This window comes from Megalops cyprinoides, chromosome 21, assembly GCF_013368585.1.
Source record: "Megalops cyprinoides isolate fMegCyp1 chromosome 21, fMegCyp1.pri, whole genome shotgun sequence".
NCBI lineage: Eukaryota > Metazoa > Chordata > Actinopteri > Elopiformes > Megalopidae > Megalops > Megalops cyprinoides.
In genome coordinates this window covers 18,890,570-18,918,552 of record NC_050603.1, presented here as the reverse complement: position 1 = coordinate 18,918,552, position 27,983 = coordinate 18,890,570, and the positions used below count along the sequence as shown (strand labels likewise).

Here is a 27,983-nt window from a genome sequence, read left to right as displayed (position 1 = left end):
GAGTGGGTGAAGAGGCAGCGGATCAGTGCTCTGGTTTTCTTCGTTTCAGTCAAAACATATGAAACCGCGGCATTAAAGTGCACGCGAAAATAACTATTCCCCAGTCATCCACGCATATTTGTCTTACTTTGGACTGCAATCATGACGTCCATACACTTTGTGGTTCATCCATTGCCTGGGACCGAGGACCAGCTCAATGACAGGTAACGTTAGCTAATAGCTTGCTGGCTAGCTAAGCTATTTTGTTGCAGGCGAGGGCAGCTAGCTGTCTAGCTGACTCGAAAAGAGGATTTTAAAACGGTAGCACTGTGCGAGGAATAATAAAAGACCATTTGTCTCAGATTGCACGGATGGTTTGCTGTAAATTATATAGCTAACGTTGCCTACATATCGTTAAAAATGGTATTGTGACTCACGGTAATGTGGCCCAGCTTAGAGTGATTTGTAGAGGGATCTATTAGTCAAAGTTGAACTGAGACGGACAATGCGGGTTGGGGGATGGGGAAAAGAAAAAAGAGAGGGAACATTAGTTTAAAAAACAGTATTTTGGTTGTTTTTTGCAACAGAACGATCCGCAAATTGCACTCTTAATTACATTCAGTCATGTCTTATTAGTCACTATGCGGAATTTTAAGGTTCAACGCATATGACCATCTGAGTATCTAGGAAAGGTAGCTAGCTGGTGTTAGCCAAGTTGACTGTCTTGGTGAGTGGAAAAAGTGGCTTATTCGCGAACTGTGCATGGATCTAAGATGCATGTTTACACGTTGGAACAATAGCTGTTATCAGATTAGCTAAATGACAGGTCATCGCCCATAATTTGTTCTGAAATGCTTGTTTATTGGGTCGGAGTTTACTTCTTTATCCTGATAGGTAGGTAGGAAGCAAGCACTAGGTTATATTAGCTAAACCATTGCTTCACATTGCTAACATTAGCTATCTTAGCTAGCTAGGTAGCTAATGCATTGTCTCCAAGTTGACATCTTACTGAAATCAAGCGGTTTATTTTGCTTGGCAACGTTATATACGCCAGTTCCTTAACTTTATTTTCTTTTTCAATTATTTTCTTAGGTTTTTTATTTAAAACTTGTAAATTATAACAAAGTGGCAACCAGGTACCAGGTAGGCAGCTGGCTTGTTAGCTCGGTAGACTAAAACGTCTAGTTTTGTGGTTGTTTGGCTAGTATTAGCCAGCGAACTGTCTGCTACGCGCAAACTAGGTAACTCCTCCTTTATAATGCGAGGTAAGTTAAGGTGTATAAATAACACGGTAGCTATTTAGCCATTTAGTTGAAATTTACAGCGATTCTCTGATGAAATAGCAACACATTTTGTATATTGAAAAATCTTTGTATATGGAAAAACATTACTTTAAATGAAAAAAATAACTGACCACAGGTTGACCTATTTATGTCTTCATAAAGTTTATGTAATAGTTGATGGATTGAGATGAAGAAGGAGTTTTTTTTCTCTGCATATGGAGGGACTGATTACATACAATGTAGGGCATCCCAAAAAGAGCAATGTGCAGTCCACCAAGCACGAGGGGAAGCCTTGTCAAAATTTTGTACAATGTCGTAGTAAATTAGGTACAACAAGTAACCGTGACGTCATGCTTGTGTACGTACACACTTTGCTGACGACTGTAGCCTGAACTGTACGTCTGGAAATGATTTATGATGACTCTGTTGAAACGGTCATTCCTTGGACTTCTACCTTCATCAGGGGACTGTTATCATCTTATTCAATGTAACCTAGAGGAACCCTTTGTTGGACAGCTGGTTATCAGTTTGTCATAAATTGAACCCTGACTTAGTATGCTTTGTTTGGGTTGGTCTCCTTCTGTGGCTCTGGTCCGGTTGTGATTGAGTGATGGTCAAAGGTCAGAAATAGGACAGCAATAAGTAGCATGTGTCATGTGGGGAGAGCACTGTGAACTTGCTCATGTGTCACTTAGTCACAAACTGGCATCAAATGTTGGGTCTGCTGTGTGTAATACATCTCTATACAAAGACAAACTTGAGTGACATCAGAAGATTCACACCAGCACTACAGCAAGGGCCTTTGTTGACCTGCAGTTCTTAGCACAGCCCTCTTTGTGTCCGAATGCATCTGGAGTGGTTAGTACAAAAATACTCTTGTTTTGAGTGCAGAACTGCGGTGTGCTTTTTACTAGCGGCGAACAGCCTGTTTGGTTGTCTGATTTCCAGTAAGTTTGGTCTGCAGGTCACAGCGTGAACTTACCACATGGAGGCTGTTTATTACTCCAAGCCTGGCTTTGTTTTGGTTTTTGTAAGGCGGTTAGGATTTGCAGGTATTAAACGGTGTGCGCGGCTAATACAAAGGGACAGCAGTAGGAACTGGGATACAGAAAAATACTCACGCAAGAGTCAGGAAAACATAGGCGAGATTAGTGGTAACCGGAGCAGCCCGCCCGAACAGCCCACATATTACTCCTGCTGACGGCTGAACCCCTTCATCTTTTTCCCAGGAATTTAGCCGTGATTATTACAGCACCAGCTGAACGAGTGAGAACTGGCGCTGTTACTAGGAGGAGGAGTCGGTGGATTTCAGGGGGATTTAATTTACCATATAGACCCAAAAGCAAAAAAAAAAAACAGGTGAAACTTGTTTAAGGGATTTAGAGATTAATTGCATAAACAGAACATATCTTCCAATCTTACAGTATCTTGATCAACGGCAGCTTTTTTCCCCATAGGTCATGCTGTAGGTGAGAATTGAACTGTTCCTCCTCAAGGCTTGTAGGTTTGTCCTATGTGGAAAAAATGTAACGGAGAACTGAGTGTCTCCATGCTACACTGGTGTTATTGATAGACGGTTGATGTGTTTTTTTTCCTCCCCACATATCACTTGCCTGCCATTTGTAGAGTTTTCTGCTTGTTTTTCTGGACTGATATGTTTTTGTGGTTGCTGCTAGCAGATGCCAGCCTTGTACATTGTGAATTGCAAGTTGGTTTATTAGTTAGGTAGATACCCTCGTGGTAATGAATATTGCCAGCTAGCAAAGGATATCTTATCAGCCTGCGTATTTCTCTGTATGAATTTCAGCAAACAGGAAACCTTTGAAGAAAGTTGTCTTCGCGGAGGCATGATATTTACATAGCGCTGCTGTGATGAGGTGCCGGCACGCTTGGTCTTATGGTGATGGAGTATTAGTCAATGTGAGCTGTTGGCTCTCGTCATTTGATCATATATGGGCTGCTGGCCAAGACGCTGTTTTCGTCATTTGCTCTGTTTGCGTGCACACATGAGTTATCACTGCTGACTCAGTGCCGTCTTCCTTGTGACGCGTTTGCGAGCGGGGGGGGGACTGGCCACGGCGTGTAATATCGCAGCGATCACACCGGCTCCTTCAGGAAATGAGAAATTCAGGCCATATCCTGCTTGCCTGTAGCGGCATAAACAAGGTGGCGTTCAGACAGGGCCGCGCGTCTGGCAGACCCCTTCCCTCACAGCGCCGGCGTCTGGACTCCCCGGCACGGGGGGGGGGGCGTGCAGATGGCGAGCGTTACCGCGGCGGGTGAAACCGGGTTATCGCCGGCGTTGTGCTGCGCGTTTGTGCTCTGCGGTTTTACGGACCCACCATTGGCGCTAAGAGGGGGTCCTGCCGTGAGCCCGTCTCCTGCGCCCAGGGCTCTGATTCAGCCTTTCCCCCTTGCTCTGAAGCCTGGCTCTGCAGACCTACCGGTTTTATTTCCACGTGGGTCTCAGGGTCGTTTAGCTACTCTTTGTCCATAGCTACTGCCGTTTGTAATCTGGAGGTGACCTGAAGGCCGCGGCCCACTGGAGCTTTGTTCCCTCACCAGGCCTCAGTATACGGATGTAGTTTTTTTTTCCTTTCACTGATGCAAGGTACCTTCCTAGTTATGTTCCTGCTTACAGCAATAGTTTAGTCCAAATGTATTCCTTTCCGCATATGGTAGATATTTTCAAGTGGCAACAGAAAGCGAGTTAATCTGGGCCATAGCACAGGAGAGGAAAGTAGGATGGCTATAGCTGGGATGGTGAAGAAGTCGTCGTTTTATTTTGGGGATTGAAATAATGTGTATTTGTACACCCTGTATTGCAAAGGTTATCTTTATCTGTTGGAAAAAAAAGCTACAGTTTGGATGGCAACCGGAGTTGTGCTACATCGTATGTGCCTGGTTCACTCCTGCTTGCTTGCTCTCAGTCAGTATTGTATTTGGCAACAGTGAAGTCTGCTCAGCTGCTTGAAATAGGGCAGTTCGCTATGCCAAAAACAGTGCTCATATAGCTACATTAAATAGCCTTTCTAATTTTGCTACAGTAGTTTACCTGCTAGCTGTAGTTAAATCAAGCATGCATGCGCACACTTTTCTTGCAGTCATCTGCTGCTTGAGAATAAGTAAGGGTTGGAATCCAAAATATCAGACTCCCGGGTGACACTGGATCGGCGGCAGAGTGAAACATCGGCTTATCAGCTGTGTCCCCATTTCAAAAGACAAGGCACAGATAAATGCAGTGTGACTAATATGTGCTTAAAACGTGTTTCAGCAGAGGTGCTATGAATAGACTCCATCTCTTGGTGAGATTGGTGAAAGGCCTGTGTCTCTTGCGGTGGCTCTTGCTGTTTTTCATGTGCCTCCTGCTTACAGCATGAATCATAATGTTTATATAGGCAAAATGTACGGATGTGTCCTGTATGTTCACTAGCTGCGGGAAGAGCTACCAGTAAACATGACCTCCCCAGTCAAAGTGGTGTTTTTTTTGGCTGGCTGAAAATCGCCAAGGGTTTAAAAAGGGCTAAAAATGATTTCTGTCACATAATTTTGCAATAACTACTGAAAAGTTTGCTTCGGGTGGCCGTTCAGGTTTGATTGCCATCAAACATCTTGGAGTTAAGTGTTTTGTCTCCCCACCCCAACCCTCCCCCCTCCCAAAATTATTTTGTGCACTGATGTATTTGAACACTGTAATATATGCACTGTTGGTATGGTAATCAGAATAGCTGTCTGCTGTGAGGCTTTAATCCATTAGAAGGACTTGCAGCACTATGTTGTTGAAAGTTTTACAGCAGTGTGAGGTTAGAGTACCATCTGTCATAAATGGTGTGCATTAGAAATTTGTCCCCCACACAGCACTAACCTCGGTAAGCTGCTTTCTCAGCAAACACACACCATTTACATGCACAGCAATAGCACTTCAGAAGTCAGAAACCATAACAAGCACGACAAGGCCACCAGTAAAGCAGGAAGGTTGGAAACTCGGTTCAAAATATTTACTGAACTTTCGGAGGCTAGATTCTCGTCTCGGGGGGCGCTTAATGCAGGCGGAGTGTTTGAGGTGGGGGGATTTCCTTACGAGCTTGGAAGACTGCCTCTCGCTGCGTGACCTTGAGACTTTCTCCCAACACACTGGATTAGAGCACTAGTCGCCAGAAAGAGGCTTTTGCGCGGGCATGAGGAGGAATCGGTGGTACAGCAGCCAGCAGGTCTGTCAGTGTTCATTGTACTCAGCGCTCTTCGGGTTGAGTTCATAAGGGTGGTGCTAGTGCAGAAGGTCTCCGCTGACTCTGTATGGGTGGCCTTGTTTACTTTCGAGCTGGAAGCTCCGAGAAAGGAAAGGGCAGATGGCCATATAAAGATGAAGTCATTATGGGGCTTCTTAGGCCTCATAACGCCTCCATTGTCGGAGGACTCCCCATTTTGTGAGAGGAATTACTGTATAAACAGGGCTGCAGCAACCGAGCACATAAGCCTTCGGTTATTTTTTGGAATGCTGTCTCATTTATTCAAAGCTGGTGTGCCCAGCTTGGGTTGATTTGACACTTTGCTTGTTTATGTCTGCCCTGCTGTGGTGGCAAGACACAAGAGCCCGTGGATTAGCTCCTGGAGTTGCCATGAAATGACTTGCAGCTTTTTCAAAGAAAAAGAAATAACTTCACCCAGCCCTGCAGTGAATGCTTGTATTCTGTCAGAATTTGGTCCTATCTGGTCCATCATGGGAGCTAGTGGTTGGAATTCCATTCTCGGGCCGTCCTCCTTAGGGACTGACATAAAAATGTCCTTGAGTTGACCGTGGCTTCATGTTGTCGGTTGTAAAATGGCCCCAAGGCTGACCCTGACCAGTAGTTTGTGCCGCAGCAAAGAGAAAGGGGAACCTACCAGGCCCGTGAGAATGCAGTCCAGCTTGCTCTTCCTCTTGACCTTGCCCTGACCCAGTTCTCGTGCGTCCCTGCCTGTGAGAATGTAGGACACTCAGGGAAAGATGACTAACCTGGGAAAGCAGTCACCCACTTCAGGACATCAGCCATGCGTGTTTGCTATTCATATTCGTCATGTTGTGGCATAGCATTTTATTTAAAAGAGCTCAAGGAGCGCAGTTCCTCTGTTTCTGTGTGGCTGACTCTTCCCATTACAGGCTGCGTGGAGGACTGTACGTAAACTATGAAATGTCATTAATCTGTGTTGTGTAATTAGATTTGATTCTGATGCGCTGGCGTTAATGAACGCCGATTAAAGACGGGATGTTCAGTAGGCTCGGTTTAGGCCACGGGCTTGCAGCTCAGCGGAAATGAAGCTGAGGGCTGGCCGCTGTGCCTCTTTTCAGCTCTATGTCTGGTCTCTGCTCACCTCCCGATTCGCACATCATTTTGTCAGCGCGCCGCGGCGGAGGCCGCCGGCCGGCTGAAATGAGCTGTGGTTAATGAATGAAGCGTGCACGACAGAATGACACTGGCCACCAGAGAGTTCTCACGTTTCTGTGTTTTCTCTTTGCAGGTTGCGGGAGGTCTCGGAGAAGCTCAACAAGTACAACTACAACAGGTGACGCGGACCGCTTAGCACTTCACACCTCTTTATTTCTGTGAAGTCATTTTCAACGTTTTTTGGTGCACTGACTTTATTTACACACAGCTAGTGCTGCAACATTTTGTGTAGATTTTTAGCTATGTGGTATTTAATAGTTCTGCTAATCAATTAGATCCTGATTAATTGTGAAGCTGTAATGCCAAACGGACAGTCCTGTAATAACACTGTGCATCGTAACCTTGCGTGGCCGTCAAATTTTTTTCGTTCATGGATATTTTAATCGGTCTCACATTTCGTGAAGATGATAGACGTTGAAACGAATGATTGATTATTTGAATTTGATGTGACTGGCGGCACAGAGTGAACCTAATTAGTTCCCATCAGCAGGAGTTCTGTATGACCTGCCGTATCGCTGTTCCAGACGGTGCAGAGATGGCTGTTGAGAATACCCAATTAGACGTACCTCGTTAAACTTACAGGAAACGGAATCGAGGCGTGAACAGCATGACAAGCTGCAGCAGAATACATGGAGCCGTGCATGAAGTTTGGGGGGGGGGGGGGGGGGGGGGGGCTCTGTAGAGGTGTTTTTGGTGGGGAGGGGGCTTAGAAAATGGAAAGTAATTGTGTATGTCGCATAAGTGGGTATTCAGCAGTCAGGTAGCTAGTGATAACACTGCAGGCTGTATCATGAGAAAATACACAAATATATATATATATATATATATAATTTATAGGTTAACGTACATTGTTTTACTTTGTTAAAATGACATATTATATAAACATCACTGATCTTATCTGCAGTTTGCTAAAGACAGTTCACATTCTTGTTTGGTTTCTGTAAATTGGCTACCTCAATAAGTTGATCCGCAAACTATCAGCTTGATTCAGCCAAGATACTTGTCATGGATCAGATACCTTCTGATGCATCAGATTTTCCAGCACGAGTTGTGTATTATTTATGATATGAATATAGTATCGAACCAAATCCCAGCTAAGTCAGATTGAAAAGGGATCGTACATTTGATATTTAATAAATAATGAATATTGACCAGCTCCTCGTCGAGTGGGGCTGCTTTTACGGGGTATAGGCTGCTCTGAGCTTTCAGAGCCCCTTACGGAATGTGAAGAATCCTGCTGCCGTCTGGCCTCTGCCAGCAGCGGGCTTGGAAGTGATTCACTGCTAATGTGGAGCTGTCATGCTTTAATTATACTCTCTCATGAAGAAGTTCCCCGAGGGCAAACTGTATGTAATGATGTCTTCTCCGTCTCCAGCTCCCTTTTTTTTTTTGACCGCTAATGAAGTAATCCAGCCCAAAACTCCATCATCCTCATTGAAGCTCTAACTGCTTAAGCAGCTGACTGCGCAGGCAGAATATTTATAGCAGTTCATTTTCTCGTTCGGAGCAAATTACACATCGGGGCCTGCTCTTCTGAGGTCAATTCTATGTATGCATAGTAAATATCATTTTGAAATGGTAGATGTTTGCTATTAAGGTTATTTTGATCCTTTTCATCTTGGGGACATAAAATGTTAATATGAAAATTTCACTTTTTTTCTCCCCTCCAGTCACCCTCCACTCAATGTATTGGAGCAGGCCACTATTAAACACTGTGTGGTGGGACCAAACCATGCTGCTTTTCTCCTGGAGGTAATGTGTTAACCCGTTATCTGTTTCTGTTGCCTGGGAGTTCTTATCGATTGATGAATTAATTGCAGTTTATTCCTGTGACGATGAAAAAATAGCTGCCACCTTCTGGTGCTGCCATTGATTGCCCAAATTCATGAACGTCAAGTTTTGTGTCAAGAGGGTAAACCAAGCAAAGTAAACAAAGGAACTGTATGGTGTGGTGGAGTAAGGTTCCAGGTTATGTAGCTCTAGTCTGCCCTATAGAAAGATGTAGCGTAGGATGCTTATGTCTCAGACTGGAAAGTGTTGCCCAATTTCAGTTTGACCTACTACATCAGACATAAGATATTCAGGGTTTGGCCTCACGACAATGTTTACCTGTGACAGGATTACCTTTCTAGGCAATGATCCAATCACAGCGCTTGCATTTTCTTTGCCCGCCCCTGTCAGAGGCGTGCGACTGGACAATAACCAATCAGGCTCCCCGCTTAAAATGCATGCGCAAAGTGTGGAAGGCCAGCCGTTAACAGCATAACCCTTTCCAGCATCTTAGCCTCAGCAGAGCAGGCTAGTGTAGCACTCAAGTAAGTGAGTTTAAGTGCCTACTTCTCAGCTTCATCCATGCACCAGGTGTCATGTGGCTGAAGGATCTCTGAGGACCTGCTTTGATGGCTGTGCGTTTCTCTGTAGGACGTGTTGTGCGAGTTCAGTAATTCATGCCGATTGGCTGTCTGTTCTCCTCCAGGACGGCCGCGTCTGCCGGATTGGTTTCGCTGTGCAGCCTGACAGACTGGAGCTGGGCAAACCGGACGTCAGCGACGGGTGAGAGCGACTTTCAGTCAGCCGTTAAGAAGGCATGCTGTACCGCCACACCACGTGGGCGTCTGTCTCGGTCGGTGACAGACCTATCCACACCACACGGGTCTCTGTGTCCCAGTCAGTGACGTATAGGTTCAGCTCCCTTAATGTGACAGTTGCATTTCCATCTTTTAATCGGCCTTTGTAGCATCACGTGAAGGCATGAATGTATTTAAGCGTGCTGAGAATGTGTGTTTAATCTTGAGGACGGATGAAAGCTTCCAAGGAAGAATGCCTCCCTGACTTAGTCCACCTGGATCCCATTTTTCAGACTGTCTGCTCCTTGGTACAGAAGCGTTCATTTTGAGCAGTGAAGAGTTTGAGTGGCTGCCATGGTCTCCCAGCTGAGGCGCCTTCCTGCGCTGTGATGTCAGCGTCACATTCTGCAGATTTCCCGTTAATAAGACAAGTAGGCCTACATTGCGGTGTCCTGTCTAATCAGCTACAGACCGCCCGCATGCGTCAGGCAGCGTGGTCTGAAAGGATGGCACAGTGTCGGAGAACAGTGAGATCGGAAACCGAAGGGCAAAAGTCACAGTCCCGCTGTGTCTTTATCTGCGTTCCGTTCCTTTCTGGTAGGTGGTATCACTGCGGGATCATTTAAAGCGGCTTCCAAAGGCTGATTTGATATTTGTCACGTTCAGCGGTTGTCATAGCAGCCGAGGGGGAATTTCTGAATCACCGAAACTGCAGCAGCGTTTATTTAATTGATCCCTCTGGCGGGAATGAAAGCACTTAAAGGAACAGCACCGCTTGCTGCAGCCTGAATGTTCAGTCAGCTGGAACCGAACTTCATGTGCTGTTACCGCACATCCGAAAGCGCTCTGGCGATGTCAGTGGCATTTTAACGCTTCCACATCACAGCTATCAACGGCCTCTGCTTTCCGCTTTTGTACAGAGGCTTAAATTCTTCGCCCGGTTGCTATGGTTCGAAAAACATGCGCCTGTGTGAGTTTCGCCGCCACTTCAGATGTCCTCCCGGGAGAGGTGTAAGCCTCAGATTGAAAGGTTTGTTTTTAGTCCTAATAGTTGCTAGGCACGCTTTGAGTGTGACTGGAAAGAGACTCGCGTGTAGTGCTTTTTTTAAAAGGGGAAGTGGCCTTTTTTTTTTTCTGCGGGGCTTGTGTGTTGTCGCCAGGGCCAGACTGAATAAGCCGAGGCATCAGAGAGCAAACGGTGGTTTCGGATGCTGTTGGCTCTCGGTAGTTGGCAGTACCGCTAGTGGATCGGTAGCCTCAAGCGGCCTAGACTGCGGGGTTCTCAAATACCACTCTCACCACTAACCAGGGTGCCACTGAGGCCTTACTGAAGTAATCCCATGTGTTTATGTAATGAAATATTGGTAGATTACAGTGCTCTGTGGAAACCCCTATTTTTGTCTCATAGGGCATGTTGTAGCTAGCTGGCTCACCACATTCCCCGAGCTATGCTTTTTCTCTCTATTTTAGCTCCTTACATTGGCGCCGAGCAACCAGGAAATAAGCTTTCCTTAAAGATGTCGGCTTTTGTCCTTTTGGCGAGATGGTTTATGTGCGGAAAAGCCGAAAGTCATTTTAACACTATTTTTTTATCACTTCCGTTGGAGTTGGAGAACATTTGTCCTAAGGAAGTTCTGCGAACCTTTCTGTTCATTAACACATTGCAACACCGTGTTAACGTTTTCATGTAGGAGGCTTCCTGGTTGTTCTGCCCAGCTGGAGAACAATGTTAGCTAAGTGATTTAAATTATGCTCAGTAGCCAGTGAGTCATTCACTCTGAGTGGTGAATTGCATTACATACTCAATTTCCTTGTTTTTCACCGGTAAATATCACGAGCATCAGTTTTGACAATGAATGTTGGTATCTGTCGTCAGATGATTTCCAGTTGAAATGAATATTTGTTATGTGATGAATAATATCAGTTTCGCACTCAGACTGTGGCCGGTCGCCGATTAGAAATGGCTTTTCTCGTTTTAAACCGTCTGTTTCCTTTTGGCGAAATAAAATGAAATGTCATGTCGCTTTCAGCACTTACAGATTCATTCATCCAGATAATTTGTTTTTTTATCAACCCTCTCCTTGTGTGTTGTGGTGTTACGTTATTTTTCAAATAAAGACACGTTCTGTTAACGTTTGGTTCACCCAGTCATGTATGTTATGTGTTTATTTTAGCATCAAACTCTCCCTGGTTTCCCTTGGCCGGTGTATTTTTAACTAAACAAAAATGTGCTTTTCATGCAACATTTTACGTTTTGGGTGCCATTCAGCACCTTTTCCCCCACTGTTTATTGTACAGATATAAAATGTGTAGTCAAAGTAGAAGCAACATTTTTGTATACATTAGTTAGCAACAATATAAAATGTTTAGGGGAAGGCCGTAGGAGCTTTTATGGGAAAAGACTAAAATCGCAGAATAAGTCACCATTAACCCCAAGCCCAAGGGTGTTGCCTACAGCTAGTCCCTGTCATTCCCCCTCAGTTACTAATGAAGCCGAAGGGCTTTAGGACCTGGGAGTTCCCGGGTTGTTTTCAGTCATCTAATTGGGCACTGTAGGTTTGTAACTGATTTCCCATCTTTTGTTTCCAGTTCAAAGTTGAGCAGTGGGTCAGGGACAGGAAGGACCCCCAGGCCAGGCAGGACTAGTGATCCGCCCTGGTTCCTGTCTGGGTCTGACACACTGGGCAGACTGGCAGGCAACACCCTTGGGTAAGTTTTGGCAGGGACATCGTTGTCATAGCGCGAGTGAAAGGTCACAGCGCGAAGTGCCACCGAGCCAAATTTACCTCAAACTCACTCTCTCTGCGTTTTTCTTCTTTTTATTTTAATGTCATTCCCGAAAATAAGACTTGACAGACATTAGCTCAGTGCTGAGTAAAAGCAAAACTGTTGAGTCAGCCCTTCGGGAATTTTGTGTCCCAATCTGTCGCTTCATTAGCATGACTCACCACGAGGGGTTAACCGTTCCTTCAGAGCACAGAATGGTTAAGGGCTGATGGCCGTGTAAACTTTTTGTCTGATTTCCCCGTCAGCCAGACAGCAGCATCTGCTATTACAGAGCAAACCTCTCCCATCTGCTCTGCCAGCTCTCTGTCTGTGCCGTCTTTCTGAAAAACAGGCAGGGTAATTACCGTTTGGGCATTTGATCATAAATCCAAAAAAGGCCAGACCTAGTTTCAGAGATCAGGTTTCTCTCTATTCATGCGGAACTCACATTATTCCCGTGTTGACTCACTAATGAGGATTTGTCGTGAAACCTGTCAGAAGACTCTGTTTTATTAATGATGTGGGAAAGGCCCTGTGTGCACTGATGTGTTAAGAGTCAAAGAGTGGGGTTGGCCAAACTGGCGCGGTCCCCAGCAGGGCTCGGTCGTGTCTTTCGCCGGCTCCGTCTTTCTGACCTGTGGGCCTCCTTCCCTTCCAGCAGCCGCTGGAGCTCCGGGGTGAACGGCGGAGCTGCGGGAGGGGGCAGTGGCGGAGGTGGAGGCGGAGCCGGCGGAGGAGGAGGAGGTGGAGGAGGAGGAGGAGGAGGGGGAGGTGGAGGCGGGGGCTCCTCCGGCAGGTCCTCGGCGGCGGCGCGGGACTCCCGGAGGCAGACGCGGGTGATCCGCACGGGCAGGGAGCGCGGCTCAGGCCTCCTGGGGAGCCAGCCCCAGCCCGTCATCCCGGCCTCCGTCATCCCCGAGGAGCTCATCTCCCAGGTCAGCCAGGGCACCCTAAACACAACCTCCTAAACACAGCCGTAACCTTCACACAATGCCTACACAACCTCCTAAACACAGCCGTAACCTTCACAGTGTCTGCACAACTGCCTAAACACAGCCGTAACTTTCACACACTGTCTGCACAACCTCCTAAACACTCCTGTAACCTTCACACACTGTCTGCACAACCTCCTAAACACAGCCGTAACCTTCACAGTGTCTACACAAAATCCTAAACATGCACTTAACCTTCACGCAGCCTCAACCTAGCCATCACACAACCTTCCTAACATACCTGAAGCTTTAACACAACTTCCTACTCGCTTCCTCAACCTTTACACAACCTCCAGCTTCCTGCAGCCTTCACACAAACCTCCACACCCATGCAGTTTCACACAATCTCCGTCCAACCTCCGTGCAAGCTCCATCCAGCCCTCAGTCAGCTAAGAAATAGTTTCACCCACACTGATTCAGCACTTACACATTATCCAGAGAGCTCTAAACCACTTTTGAATCGAGGTAGAAGGAGATAGAGGAAAGGTCGATGGTTGACGTGGGCCATGCCCCTTCTCCAGGCCCAGGTGGTCCTTCAGGGCAAGTCCAGGAGCGTCATCATCCGGGAGCTCCAGCGCACCAACTTGGACGTCAACCTGGCCGTCAACAACCTGCTAAGCAGGGACGACGAGGACGGGGACGACGGGGACGACACCGCCAGCGAGTCCTACTTGCCTGGAGGTAGGTGTGCGTGCGTGTGGCAAACTGAACTATGGCCAGACTAGCATCTTCCTACATCTCCTACCCCCTACCTCCTCTGGCCTCTGTGAGGAGCTGGCACATCTGAGCAATGCATTCAAGTTTTCCTAGCCTCATGATATCCCCTTTTTTGCAGTGAAGTAAACCCCCAATTACTGTGTAGCTTTAACCCCACTGCCCATTAGCTCTGATATTTAGGGATTTTGGACCACATCTGGGCTCTGTGGTACAGACCCGGCTGCTTCTGCTAAACGCGTGTTGCGAGCTGTGTGTGACGGGAGTGGCATTTCTGCGTGTGTGCCCCCCCCCCCTTTCCAGAGGACCTAATGTCCCTGCTGGATGCGGACATCCACTCGGCCCACCCCAGCGTCATCATCGACGCCGACGCCATGTTCTCCGAGGACATCAGCTACTTCGGATACCCCTCGTTCCGGCGCTCCTCACTGTCCCGGCTCGGCTCCTCACGAGGTATCTCAGAGCGGCACCGCACCGCCCCCCACACTTACATACGACTCACAGGCCTCCGGCGGGACGGCTGCTTAATTCCATCCTATATATACCTTAGCTTCCCTGACAGTTTGTAACTTCAGGAGCAAGAGAGTATCGCTCTGCCCCTGCGCTGCTCTGATTCGTGCTCAGTCCGTCAGATGCGTGTTAGCCGCTGCTATTGGCTACAGTATTACAGTAATGAAATCCCCCGTGTGCTTCTGAAGCTTCTCTCAGCACCATCATTAGGATGCATTGAGGCTTACGTTAGCAAGGCATGCCAAATTACTGGTTAGCCAATTTGTTACAAGGCAGATGTTGCAGTCTCATTCTCTGTATGCTGAGATGGGTGCAGTGCGCAGTCACTAAAGGTCATTTTAACTGTAAAAGCCCTGCCTCAGCTAGTGTGAAAATGCATAGGTCAGACTGCAGTGAGCCCTCTGAGAAAGGCCCAACAGACACAGCTGCTTACAGAGGGGCCCCCAGACCCCCCCCCCCAAAATACTGCACCCAGCACCAAAACATGCATGCCTCATGCCTCATTTGTGACCATGTGTTTTGCCTGTCGGTATATTTCGTAGACAGTCTTTTTTTTTTTTTTTTAATTCCACTTCCTTTTTGCGACTTGTGTGTTCATGCGAAGGGTCTTTCCCAGAGAGTGGCTTACGTCTATCCCACTGGTGTGACCCCATTGCATACCAGTTCTCCTTCTCCCCCTAGAGCGCGACTCGGAGCTGTTGCGCGAGCGTGAGTCTGTGTTGAGGTTGCGTGAGCGGCGCTGGCTCGACGGGGCCTCGTTTGACGCCGAGCGCGGCTCCACCAGCAGGGACGGCGAGCCCGGGCTGGACAGGAAGAGCGTCCCCACCCAGAGCCCCGTGTCCCTGGGAGAGGACCTCCAGTGGTGGCCCGATAAGGTTTGCCCCCCCACCGTTCTGCCTCAGTAAACATGATGTTGTCAGAATGTGACCTGTACGCTGTATGCGCTGGCTGGAATGCACCCTCATATGAGAGTCTTACAGGAAATGTCCATACTTGATCTTCCTTTTAATACATAACATGCATCTGTCATCAGGGTTTGCAGTGGAAATGAAACCCCGGGGGAAGTCTTTAGTTGGCCACACCAAGCATACACCATACAGATTCCCTGTGGAAGGGGGTTTAACAAATAATCAATCAAGGTGCCCTTCAGCAACCCTTTTTCAAAGACTCCTTTTGTTTCAGAGCGCCTTCTAATAATTTACACAGTGACCTTTGAGTCATGGGATTCCACATTGCAAGCCATTTATTAGATGGGAGTTTCTAAAAACAATACACAGAAGCCATTAAATCACAGGATGACATCACTGTTGAGGAGGAAGTGTCCCGAGTGTCGCGTTCGGCAATAACAGCCCAATGTTCCCAAGCCTCTCCTTCCTGTTGCCGGTCTGTGGTTGTTCCCTAACCAGCTTTCAGGAGCCTGCAGAGTTGTAAACAAAGCGCACCCGCCCTCCACTGCAGCTGGTGGTTGTTCAGAACACTTACAGGGAGCTCTGTTTGGGGGGGGGGTACAGCGATCCCGTTCAGTTCAGTTTTCCACCCCGTTTCCAGGGCGATGGAGACAGCTGCGGAGGGCGCGGCTGTCAGAGCCAGGGCCAGGGCCATTTCCTCTCTCCTGCAGAGAATCCCACCGCTGTTTCTCTGCAGAACAACAGCACTGTGACAGGGCGGCAGAGTCTTGGTCCCTTAGTCCCTGGAGACTTGCTGATTGAGTCTGAGGCGACCGGTAGATTCCCGGTAAATCGTAAGGAATGAGCAAGCCCGCAGGGCTCCACTCTCTGTGGCCTGTCTCCTGTGCTCCCACGGTCGCCTGTGAGGACGAGGCCTGTTTATGGCTGGGCCAGAGAATGGAGTGAGCTGCGTCTCCCTCGCGTCTAAGAGACATTAATCCACCAGCACAAGAGGGAAACTCATTTAAAGTACAAATTTCACAACAAAGGATTTGCCCTCCGGGTCTCCACAGAGTTGCTGTGCTGTTGGTGTTTAATGGCTGTATCTTTGACTCATTTGACTTGTTTTTTCCTTCCTCTAGGACCTCGCTAAGTTTGTGTGCAGTTCGTTCCTGTTTAATTTCTGTGTGTTAGACTGATATCTCCCCCTCCTCCTCTAGGACGGCACTAAGTTTGTGAGCATCGGGGCTCTGTACTCAGAGCTGGTGGCGGTCAGCACCAAAGGAGAGCTGTACCAGTGGAAGTGGACCGAACCGGAACCGTACAGGAACACACAGGTAACAGTCCTCCCTGGCACACTTTGAATGTATGGTCATCGTTTTATGTGAATGCTTGTTTTGTGTTTGTTTTACTGTGACCCCTTGCTTATTCACATGAAGGAGAGAAGGACAGACACATTAATACAGCCCCAGTGAAAAGGTTACTCAATGCGTGATTATGCTGAAGGGGTCATTGGTGGATTGTGTTGTTCGGAAGTGGTCCAGCTGCATTTTTTAACCCATGGCGTCTCCGCCCTCAGAACCCCGCTGTGCACCACCCGCGGGCCGCCTTCCTGGGCCTGACCAATGAGAAGATTACCCTCCTGTCCGCCAACAGCATCAGAGCCACCGTCGCCACGGAGTCCAACAAGGTCCACATGCTGTTCCGCCTCCCACCACACCTTCATGGTGTAATGATGGATGAATGGGACGAATTGGCTTGTGGCTTCTTTTTTTTCCACTTGAAATCAGGGTTACCCCAAAATAAATTAAGCATGGTTGTCCTGCAAATTGTGTCTCAGTTCTTGCAAACTGGAGTCACTCATGGTTGCTGTGACTTCCTTGGTAACATAACCTGGAATAAGAAAATGTTAACATCCACTGAATGAATGAGTATATAGGTGTTTAATGGGTATCTTGACTTGACTGTGCTCATAGTCTGAAAGACTAACTGAAATTGCAGCACTTTCTTGTGTTTGTGTCATAACAGAACGACCTTTGAGCTGTCAAGGTTGTATATTCAGGGGAACCTTTGATCGTTGCCCCCTTTTCTACTTGTTGTTACTCGTTTTACTGATATATGATCAAAACAACCCCAATCTCCCTTAAATTGGTGGTCCATGTCACACCATACTGCTGTGCTCCTCCCTGCCTGTAGGTGGCGACGTGGGTGGATGACACTCTGAGCTCAGTGGCCTCGAAGCTGGAGCACTCGGCGCAGGCCTTCCCGGAGCTGCAGGGGGAGCGCATCGTGTCCCTGCACTGCTGCGCCCTCTACACTTGCGCCCAGCTTGACACCTGCCTCTACTGGTGGTGAGTGAGCGTGCCTGCCTAGTGCCCGCCCACTGGCTGCCTAGTGCCCGCCCACTGGCTGCCTAGTGCCCGCCCACTGGCTGCCTAGTGCCCGCCCACTTGTTGTCTAGTGTCCGCCCACTGGCTACCTAGTGCCCGCCCATTGGTTGTCTAGTGTCCGCCCACTGGCTACCTAGTGCCCGCCCACTGGTTGTCTAGTGCCCGCCCACTGGTTGTCTAGTGCCCGCCCACTGGTTGTCTAGTGCCCGCCCACTGGTTGTCTAGTGCCTGCCCACTGGCTGCCTAGTGCCCGCCCACTGGTTATCTAGTGCCCGCCCACTTGTCTAGTGCCTGCCCACTGGTTGTCTAGTGCCTGCCCACTGGCTACCTAGTGAACACTCAGTGTCAACACACACTGAAGACTGGAGCGCTCGCCTGTGGAATTGGCAAAACACTATGCAGTTCTGCATGTCGGGAGATTGGAATTGGCAGGTTTAATGGAAAATACAACTCTTTTTCCTCCTCAGGGGTGTAGTGCCTTTCAGCCAACGCAAAAAGATGCTGGAGAAGGCAAGAGCCAAGAACAAGAAGCCAAAGTCCAGCGCCGGCATCTCGTCCATCCCCAACATCACCGTGGGAACGCAGGTGAGGACAGTCCCTCCCTTGAACCTCCCTGTGTGCGGTGCGTACAGTCTCAGTGTGCAGTGGGTTGGTCTGAGATTGGTTAATGCGAACCCAATTCCCGAACCTGCAGGTGTGTCTGAGGAACAACCCCCTGTACCACGCGGGGGCGGTGGCCTTCTCGGTCAGCACGGGCGTGCCCAAGGTGGGCGTGCTCCTGGAGTCGGTGTGGAACATGAACGACAGCTGCAGGTTCCAGCTGCGCTCCCCGGAGAGCCTCAAGAGCCTGGAGAAGAGTGGCAAGACCCAGGAAGCCAAGTACATTCCATTACATTACATCACGTCATTTAGCAGACGCTCTTACCCAGAGCGACTTATAAATAAGAACATCACTATGCTAAGAGTAGACATCGTAAGGTATTACAAGAGGTCAGTAAGATACAAAGTAAAAATGCTAAGCTAGTGTGGAGTTTTTCTGGGGTTTTTTTTTTTTTTTTTGGTTTTTGAACATAATACGTAACAATATATGACAGTCATAACAAGTAAGTCGCTTTGGATAAAAGCGTCTGCTAAATGAATAAATGTAAAATAACAATCGATAAGATGGAAAGACGTACCTTGGGGGGAAGGTAGGCTACAGATACAGCATGAACAGATGACTTTTTTCTTGAAGGCGTCCAGGGAGTAAGAGTAAGAGCCGGGACGGGTGAACACGCGCGCCCCGCCGTCCCGCACGGTCACCTCACCTCGCCAACCCCCCACCCCCCCTCCCCCCTCCTCTGTACCCGCAGGACAGAGAGCAAGCCGGAGTCGGTGAAGACCGAAATGGGCCCGCCCCCTTCCCCAGCCTCCACCTGCAGTGACACGTCGTCCATCGCCAGCAGCGCCTCTCTCCCCTACAGTACGTCAGACTCGCGCTAGCGCGGCCCTGCTCCCCTCTGCAGGGACGGAAGCGTGTTATCCCGCCAGCAGAAGGCTTGTGTGGAGCACTGTAATTCAGCTCGCTAATCCTGAGGTTACGCGGATGCCCCTCCGCTTGCTTTGCTCCATCACGTGCAGCTCTGAATGCGTGCTTCTGTTTGTGTGTGTGTACATGTGTTTGTGGACGGGGGTTGGTGGGGCTGTTTCTGTATAATTGTGTAAGTGGGTTGACATAATTTGTTGATGTGCGACACACAGATGCACCTGTGTAATGTTTTCACGTGTGTATGGGACGTTTATGGACGCGTGTACGGATGACTGTATGGAGGTGTATTGTGGTAAATATGGTTGTGTGGGTGTAGTCTCTGTATGGTGGGGTTGATTGTGCTGGTGCAGTCTGTGTGTATGGTGTAGATGGTTGTGTGGGTGCAGTCTGTATGGTGTAGATGGTTGTGCTGGTGCAGTCTGTATGGTGGGAATGGTTGTACGGGTGCAGTCTGTGTGGTAAGGATGACTGTGTGGGTGCAGTCTCTGTTTCGCCTAACTGTGTGCCTGTGTGACAGAGCGACGGCGCTCCACCCCCGCCCCCAAAGAGGAGGAGAAAGTAAACGAGGAGCAGTGGCCTCTTAGAGAAGTGGTTTTTGTGGAGGATGTAAAAAATGTCCCTGTAGGCAAGGTGGGTGTGGCCCCAGAATCAACCAAACCCAGCTGCCTTGTGGGAGGAGTGGAAGGGGAAATGGAGTGTTTGGTCTTGCTGTGTTGTATCAAGATCTGTATTTGAATGATGTAAATGTAGTTTTCATGTGTAGTCTGACCACTGGCAAAACAAACTGTGCAGCTTACTAGAAGTAAAATAAATCAACAGTCCAATTTTATAATGAAGTTACATTTATCAACTTCGTTCATATCCGTAATGATTTTGTGTTTGCTAGCATATCGATATTTGAATGTTAATATTTATTAGTAATAATAACGATAATAATAATAGCAAAATGTTTTGCATTATACATAGCTAAATATGTAACGTAATGGACTTTAGTTATTGTATGCACTGTATACTGTTTCTCTGTCTCCCCTGTTGTGTGTTGTTTGTTGTGATGCCCCTTTTGGTGATGACAGCATTTGCAACGAGCTCTTTCTTTTGAACTCAAGGTGCTAAAAGTCGATGGTGCATATGTTGCTGTGAAATTTCCAGGGACGTCGAGCAGCGTGAGCAGCCAGAGCGCAGCTCCCTCTGACTCTGACCCCTCCTCACTGCTGCAGGACTGTAGGCTCCTCAGAATCGATGAGCTGCAGGTAACTGGCCACCCCCCTCGCGCCTTTTAAACCTCCTCCAGAGGCCTTGCTTTGCCCAAAAGTCCATACTTTAATTTTCAGTTCAGACGTGGCTTACAGGTGTGTGACAATCAGCATGTAGGTTTCTTATAAGTATATGGCTTAATTGAGAACTTAAGGTAATTTTTTTTAGCCTGTGAGGAGTTATTTGGCACTCTGTGTCAAGTACTGTGGGTTGACATTATGTCCTTCTAGAAGGAAGGTGTTGAATTTTTACATTTACATTTATTCATTGGCAGACGCTTTTATCCAAAGCGACTTACATAGGTTACAGTTCTTTACAATGTTATCCATTTATACAGCTGGATATTTACTGAGGCAACTGTGGGTTAAGTACCTTGCCCAAGGGTACAGCAGCAGTGTCCCAGCGGGGATTGAACCGGCAACCTTTTGGTTACGAGTCCTGCTCCTTAACCACTATGCTACACTGCCGCCCGTTCATACTAAATTTTTTTTCTTAACGCTGCTTCTCTTTGTCTTCTTTTTGGCAGGTAGTTAAAACTGGTGGAACTCCAAAAGTTCCAGATTGCTTCCAGCGCACACCTAAAAAATTATGTATACCTGAAAAAGCTGAAATATTGGCTGTCAATGTTGACTCCAAAGGTACTTTTTCCATTTCTTATGTTTCTTCTTTTACTGTGATAGAAACATTCCACCATTCCATTTATTCAGACTTAGCTGCCTGGTGTATTATGCTGAAGTAACTGACCATGTCTTGTTCAGTGGACCATGTTTTGACCATGTCTTGTTTAATGGAAAAGGTGTTGACCGTGTCTTGTTTTGTGGACCAGGCCCTGACCAGGTCGTGTTTGGTGGACCAGTCCTTGACCGGGTTGTTTCTGTTGTTTCTCCTCCTCAGGAGTCCATGCTGTCCTGAAGACAGGCAGCTGGGTGAGATACTGTATCTTTGACCTGGCCACTGGGAAGGCCGAGCAGGAGAATAACTTTCCCACCAGCAGCCTGGCCTTTCTGGGCCAGAATGAGCGCAATGTGGCCATCTTCACTGCAGGGCAGGTGAGCTCCGGCCCCGGGAACCCATCCTCCCGACACACAGCCGCATTCCATTCATGAGCTCATACCTCATCTAAGCCCTGATGTGACCCTTTAATGTTGCGTTTTTTTTTTTTAAAGGAATCCCCCATAGTCCTGAGGGACGGAAATGGTACAATTTACCCCCTGGCCAAAGACTGTATGGGCGGGATACGGGACCCGGACTGGTTAGATTTGCCCCCCATTTCCAGCCTGGGGGTGGGGGTTCACTCCCTCTCCAGCCTTCCCGCCAACTCCACCGTCAAGAAGAAGGCAGCCGTCATCATCATGGCTGTGGAAGTAGGTGCCCTGGTTTCATGTCTTACAGCTCCCGTACTTCTGCTTTTTAACTGGTTTTACAGGTTTCTGCACTTGATTTTGGTGCCATCCTGTTAAAGGGTAAAGGTATGGTGATTGAATGTTTGATATAAACCTAAAGAAGCCTGGCGTTACTCATCACTAGCACTGCACTCCATCATTTGTGTGTACAGATACCTTCCTTATCTACACATGCATCTGACATGCCTTACCTTTAAGCAGAGGGCTTTGCCTCTCATGACAGTCAGATTCTTTCTTGAAAGTATGTCAGCAGTATGTTTTTTCAAAGGTTATGAGCCTGGCTCCCTGCCACTACCCCACATTTCTGTCCCTGCTGCACTGAGGGCTTACAAGTCTAATTCCCTACCCACAACCCCACACCACCGTTCCATAGAAAGCCAGCTGACAGTAGTATCTCAGTGCCACAAGCTGTGATTGGAGCAGGGCGTTGTTCGCGGTGAAGCGCGGCCTCCCCCGTTGGTCGCCGCTTCGTCCAGTCCTCAGTGGCCCAGTGTGTCTCCCGCAGAAGCAGACGCTGATGCAGCAGGTGCTGCGCTGCGATTACGAGGCGTGCCGGCTCTACCTGGCCAACCTGGAGCAGGCCGTGCTGCTGGAGCAGAGCCCCCACGCGCTGGCCGCCCTGCTGGGCCACCGCTGCGACGGCAACCGCAACATCCTGCACGCCTGCGTCTCCGTCTGCTTCCCCGTCAGCAACAAGGAGACCAAGGAGGAGGAGGGTACGCGGGGGGGGGGGGGGGGGGGTCGCCGAGGGGAGGAGCCGCGCTTGCAGACAGAGCCCAGATCTGCTTCTGTGGTGCTTTGCTCTGTTTTTAATGTTGTTATGGAAGTGCTAGCTAATCTCTGCACCATCTGAGTAACCCTCTCTCCTTCGGACTCTGGAGAGAGCTCTGGTTCTGGAGACAGTCTCACTTTCCAGGGCAATGGCACAGCAATAGAACAACAAGCAACGTACCAGTCAGAAACCAGAAACCTCAGAGAGGCAGTGTAAGCATCGGACCAATCAGGTGCAAGGGTATACATGGTGCTAGAATGGTCTTTAAAGGAAAATTTTCCCCTGTCTCTCAGCATAGACAGTGTGAAATGATCGACCATTAGAGCAGACATGAGTGTTACAGTAACGTACATTACACTATCAGACAGATAGTACTTGACGGTGATCTATCAAGTACATCATATTTCACTAAGGATAAGAGGTGTTCAGGTGTCAGGAGCTGTACGTAGGAAATGTAGACAGCACTGTGGAGTCTGGTAGAAGACCATGAGTGATTCTGCAGTTCTGATGGCTGTATGTGAATGATGCCACCACCGGGAGTCAGAGAGTGAAGTATGTGCGTGGAAAGAGCCAAGCAGCTTACAGAAGGCCAACCCCATCCCTGACGGTGGTACGTGGGTAGAGTGGTGCAGTCAGCACGCTGTCATGGCTGCCCGTGTGTGTTCCAGAAGCTGAGCGGTCTGAGAGGAACACGTTCGCGGAGAGGCTGTCGGCGGTGGAGGCCATCGCCAACGCCATCTCCGTGGTCTCCAGCAACAGCTCCGGCAACCGGACCGGCTCCTCCAGCAGCAGGGGGTACGTGCTTTCCGCTCCGTTTAAACCGAGGTCCATTCAAGCAGCACACTGTCTGCACTAGAAGAAGCAGACCATCCTGTCACAGTGGAACAGTGTGGTCACAGAGCATGCAGTGCGCCTCACTAAACTCCAGCCACGCGCTTTAATGCAGGTCTGCTCTTCCCAGCTTGCGGCTGCGCGAGATGATGAGGCGGTCCCTGAGGGCCGCCGGATTGGGCCGCCACGAGTCAGGCCCCTCCTCCAGCGACCACCAGGACCCCGTGTCCCCGCCCATCGCCCCGCCCAGCTGGGTGCCCGACCCCCCGCCCATGGATCCAGGTTGGCTGTTGCTGAAGTCCGTCAACGCTTAACCGCTGCAGTCAAACTCCTGTTGCAGCTCTTTAATAATGAAGCTGGCCTTGTTTTTTTTGCCCTGTTAGATGGTGATATTGATTTCATTCTGGCCCCCGCTGTGGGCTCGCTCACCACCGCCCCACCCGGCACCGGTCAGGGACCCAGCACCTCCACTATACCAGGTGAGGGGCTTACAGTCCAGCACTATGGGTTATTCACAGCTCTCTCGGGGAGGTAATGAGATTTAGTCCACAAAAGTAGCTTGGTGCTCCTGTCGGTGATTGAATGGCCTGTAATAGCCGGAGTAATCATTGTGTGTCTTTGCCAGGTCCTTCAACAGAGCCCCCATTGGTCGAGTCCAAAGACCGGAAGGCCAACGCCCACCTGATCCTGAAGCTGATGTGTGACAGCGTGGTGCTCCGCCCCTACCTCCGGGACCTGCTGTCCGCCAAGTACGAGCGCCGGGCCGGGGGCTGGGAAGGAAACGCGAACGCGCCCCGCATTGTTCAGGGTCACTCTGCTTCCCTGCTGCGCCCCGCTCTAATCTCTCCCTCCCGTGTGTCGCTCTGACAGGGACGCCCGCGGAATGACCCCCTTCATGCTGGCAGTCAGCGGGAGGGCCTACCCAGCTGCCATCACCATTTTGGAAGCGGCTCAGAAAATCGCCAAAGGTACAGAGCCCCCCCCCTTCCCCCCCCGAGACCGGCTGGGTACACAGCGTCCAGCGTGCATGTGAAAACCTTCAAGTTATATCTTAATATAGCCAGCTCACAGCTTGCCTCTTTCATACTGGAATAACGTAAGGCTTAGGCTGGAGCAAGTGTGCATTATTAGATTTTAAGCATTAATGTGGCTTGGTGCAGTCAGACTGGTTGTGTTATATGTATTCCGTGACTCGGCCGCCCTTGCGATCCGCTGCAGGTGAGTCCGGGCTGAGTGAGAAGGAGGACACAGACTCTGTGTTCATGGAGATGATCTGCCCGGCCGGGACCAACCCCGACGACTCGCCCCTCTACGTCCTCTGCTGCAACGACACCTGCAGCTTCACCTGGACGGGGGCGGAGCACATCAACCAGGTGAGCTGTCGTCGGAGGGTCCCGTCAGCGGGCGAGGAGCTAGGGTAAGGTCGTAGGGTTCGTGCTGAGCGCGGGCTAAGCGTTGCGGGATCTGTGTGTGGCCCTTTCAGGACATCTTCGAGTGCCGGACCTGCGGCTTGCTGGAGTCCCTCTGCTGCTGCACCGAATGCGCCAGGGTCTGCCACAAGGGACACGACTGCAAGTAAGAGCATCTCATTGGCTGATCCCTCGCTTCATTTCATTGGCTGATTCACCGCTTCCCTTCACCTTTTATGGAGTTGCGTGCTTGTTTATTGTCGTGCCTTTTTGAGGCTGACTACCAAGTGGAATAAGCTAAAATGTTTTTAACACAATAAATAATCAGACAACGTCCCCAAGCAGAACATAATGCGGATTTAGTGTATTTATTTGCTCGTACAAATGGCAAACAACAAATTTCAGTTTAGGGGACTTTGTCGTGATGGTCTGAAATAGGAGCAGGATGGAGATGTTGTCTGAGTTATTGCCATGAGCAGATTAATGTACTTGGGAGCATTAGAGTAGCGTGTGGAGTCTGCTTCTTTCCTCACCTATGTGTTATCCCCAGGCTTAAGAGAACGTCTCCCACCGCCTACTGTGACTGCTGGGAGAAGTGTAAGTGTAAGACGCTTATCGCGGGGCAGAAAGCCGCCCGCCTGGATCTGCTCTACAGACTGCTCACCACTACCAGCCTGGTCACAGCGCCCAACAGCAGGTGAGCGCACGGCCGCGGGGCCCCAGGACTCAGGCCACCGCACTCTCAGCGGTGCAGTAACACGAGCTTCTCGCTCTCGCCACAGGGGGGAGCACATCCTGCTCTTCTTGGTCCAGACTGTTGCCAGGCAGAGCGTGGAGCACTGCCAGTACCGGCCGCCGAGGATCCGAGAGGACAGGAACCGCAAGGCTGCTAATGCCGAAGGTGTGTGTCTGTGTGTGTGTGCATGAGTGTGTGTGTGTGACTGCAGTGTCAGTAATTACATTTGCTGTGAGAGGAAAAGGAAGATTACAGATTACTCTAAAATACAATAATCTCTAATATTATGAAGAGCCTGCATTCAGCAAGGTTATCTCCTTGTTTGAGGGTGGAGAAGCCTGTATTTCCTCAGGGCATTGGGATATGGTTGAGCTGATTTGCTGGGGGGGAAGGTGGGTAACCGTTACTGCTCTATGTGTCAGACTCAGACATGCCGGACCACGATCTGGAGCCGCCCCGCTTCGCCCAGCTCGCCCTGGAGCGCGTGCTGCAGGACTGGAACGCCCTCCGCTCCATGATCCTCTTTGGCTCCCAGGAGAACAAAGACCCGTGAGTGTGTCTCCTCGCCCCGTTCTCCGTGAGGGCCCAGGGCTCCCGGATCCCGCTCACCCCTCTCCCCATCCTCCTCCCTCTCGCCCCTCCAGCCTGAGCGCCAGCAGCCGGATCGGACACCTCCTCCCCGAGGAGCAGGTGCACCTCAACCAGCAGAGCGGCACCATCCGGCTCGACTGCTTCACCCACTGCCTCATCGTCAAGTGCGCCCCTGACATCACGGTAAGGCCGCTGAGGTCCGCTGAGAGAGAGCGCCAGATTTTGATTGGCCGAAACATTACTTTACATTCATTTAAGAGACGGTCTTATCAAGAGCGACCTCCGGCATTAAGAAAATCTAAGTGTGTCCATTCGAGTTTAATGAGCCGTTGAATGAACAGTGTCAGACCAGTCTAACAACTCTCCCAGGCGTGTGAGTGTGAGTGCAACACCATTCAAGCCCTACCACAAGTTAACTTGATGGTGCAACTATCAAGGGAAGCCAAGTATACTGCCATACATCAGTCACTCACAGAATCCAAAGCACGTCCTGATACGACGCGTAAAATAAACAGCAAGTAATACAAGTAGCAGATGTGCGTTTAACTGATACGACACGTGAAATAAAATGAACCTGGGGCGGTTTTGCTCCCGTAGTTCATCGACACGCTGCTGGGGACGCTGGTGAAGGAGCTGCAGAACAAGTACACGCCGGGCCGGCGGGAGGAGGCGGTGGAGGTCACCATGCGGTTCCTGCGCTCCGTGGCCCGCGTCTTCGTCATCCTCAGCGTGGAGATGGCCTCGTCCAAGAAGAAGAAGTAAGCGCCCCTCCCAGTGGCTTTCTCTGTTTAAAAACCGGGCTGCACCGATAGACCCGGAGGACCACTTTCTGGCAGGATTCACAGCTTCACAGAGTCTCTTTTTCACTCAGAATTTCCACTGTTTGTGCCAATGTGAGATGATCAACAGAGGCTCAAACAGTATGGATGGATGAGTATGGATACAGAGTATGAAAAGATGATGTAATGAATGAAGTAACGGATACCTACTTAAATGGGCATTATAAACAGTGATATTCTGTATTTGGTCATCTTAGAAAGAAGTGTAAAGTCCCAACCACAGAACATAATCATGTGCCACATTTTTAGAGCTCTCCATAAAAATCCTCCAAAAATACTTTGGCAACAGAAAAAAATCCAAACATAAATCATTGATCTGAGAAAGCGATGACCTTATTGGGAATGGAATCCTGGAAAGCGCATGCCGTGGAGATGTTGTCACCTGTTGCCCTGGTTTCCCGGCGGCCGGGTTCTGATTGGCTGTCGCCCGCGCGTGTCAGTAACTTCATCCCCCAGCCCATCGGGAAGTGCCGGCGCGTGTTCCAGGCCCTGCTGCCCTACGCCGTGGAGGAGCTGTGCAACGTGGCCGAGTCGCTGATCGTGCCCGTGCGCATGGGCGTGGCCCGGCCCACCGCGCCCTTCACGCTGGCCAGCACCAGCATCGACGCCGTGCAGGGCAGCGAGGAGCTCTTCTCCGTGGAGCCGCTGCCCCCCCGGCCGTCCCCCGACCAGTCCAGCAGGTACTCAGCGCCTGCACTCAGCGCCCTGAGAGAGAGATGTGTATATATACATGCAGTACCAGTCAGGATACACCTGATGAAGATAATGTGAAACATTCATTCAGAGACTTTTTGATCTAAAGATTTATGCTTAAATTCTTGTAATTTGTTTCAGTCATCAATTTCACATTTGTCTATGTCTGTTTGTCTTTCCAAAACAAAATTGAATTAAAAAAAAAAAATTGGTTACTTTAAAGAAACTAAAATATATGAGTTTTGGTTTTTTCAACACTTTTTTGGTCACTGCATAATTCCATTTGTTATTTCATAGTTTTTATGTCTTTACTGTTGTTCTAAAATGTGGAAGATTCCTTGTTTTTTACTATGAGTAGGTATGTCCAAACTTTTGACTGGTACTGGGTGTGTGTGTGTGTGTGTTTGTGTGTG

The 27,983-nt window shown here is 49.2% G+C and overlaps 1 protein-coding gene across 6 annotated transcripts in view; it reads left to right on the top strand.

Annotated features, from left to right (window-relative positions):
• Nucleotides 1-27,983, top strand: part of LOC118796279 (E3 ubiquitin-protein ligase UBR5) — a 41,710-nt gene continuing 13,727 nt past the window's right edge. For 3 of the 6 annotated variants that reach the window (XM_036555092.1, XM_036555088.1, XM_036555087.1), the window contains exons 1-34: nucleotides 1-203; nucleotides 6,762-6,806; nucleotides 8,359-8,440; nucleotides 9,165-9,241; nucleotides 11,845-11,964; nucleotides 12,680-12,956; nucleotides 13,535-13,694; nucleotides 14,031-14,180; nucleotides 14,901-15,112; nucleotides 16,345-16,461; nucleotides 16,704-16,814; nucleotides 17,321-17,475; nucleotides 17,982-18,099; nucleotides 18,209-18,393; nucleotides 18,867-18,976; nucleotides 19,560-19,672; nucleotides 20,149-20,292; nucleotides 20,823-20,934; nucleotides 21,191-21,345; nucleotides 21,463-21,660; nucleotides 22,205-22,415; nucleotides 23,140-23,266; nucleotides 23,433-23,584; nucleotides 23,686-23,781; nucleotides 23,928-24,051; nucleotides 24,173-24,270; nucleotides 24,521-24,675; nucleotides 24,786-24,877; nucleotides 25,262-25,408; nucleotides 25,494-25,612; nucleotides 25,870-25,996; nucleotides 26,092-26,221; nucleotides 26,636-26,796; nucleotides 27,318-27,557. In XM_036555092.1, coding sequence (XP_036410985.1) covers nucleotides 142-203; nucleotides 6,762-6,806; nucleotides 8,359-8,440; nucleotides 9,165-9,241; nucleotides 11,845-11,964; nucleotides 12,680-12,956; nucleotides 13,535-13,694; nucleotides 14,031-14,180; nucleotides 14,901-15,112; nucleotides 16,345-16,461; nucleotides 16,704-16,814; nucleotides 17,321-17,475; nucleotides 17,982-18,099; nucleotides 18,209-18,393; nucleotides 18,867-18,976; nucleotides 19,560-19,672; nucleotides 20,149-20,292; nucleotides 20,823-20,934; nucleotides 21,191-21,345; nucleotides 21,463-21,660; nucleotides 22,205-22,415; nucleotides 23,140-23,266; nucleotides 23,433-23,584; nucleotides 23,686-23,781; nucleotides 23,928-24,051; nucleotides 24,173-24,270; nucleotides 24,521-24,675; nucleotides 24,786-24,877; nucleotides 25,262-25,408; nucleotides 25,494-25,612; nucleotides 25,870-25,996; nucleotides 26,092-26,221; nucleotides 26,636-26,796; nucleotides 27,318-27,557 — 4,682 coding nt within the window. In that variant the 5' untranslated portion in view covers nucleotides 1-141. Of the gene's footprint in view, nucleotides 204-6,761; nucleotides 6,807-8,358; nucleotides 8,441-9,164; nucleotides 9,242-11,844; nucleotides 11,965-12,679; nucleotides 12,957-13,534; nucleotides 13,695-14,030; nucleotides 14,181-14,900; nucleotides 15,113-16,344; nucleotides 16,462-16,703; nucleotides 16,815-17,320; nucleotides 17,476-17,981; nucleotides 18,100-18,208; nucleotides 18,394-18,866; nucleotides 18,977-19,559; nucleotides 19,673-20,148; nucleotides 20,293-20,822; nucleotides 20,935-21,190; nucleotides 21,346-21,462; nucleotides 21,661-22,204; nucleotides 22,416-23,139; nucleotides 23,267-23,417; nucleotides 23,585-23,685; nucleotides 23,782-23,927; nucleotides 24,052-24,172; nucleotides 24,271-24,520; nucleotides 24,676-24,785; nucleotides 24,878-25,261; nucleotides 25,409-25,493; nucleotides 25,613-25,869; nucleotides 25,997-26,091; nucleotides 26,222-26,635; nucleotides 26,797-27,317; nucleotides 27,558-27,983 lie in introns of all 6 variants that reach the window. The other 3 variants (XM_036555090.1, XM_036555089.1, XM_036555093.1) reach the window with 3 other exon arrangements.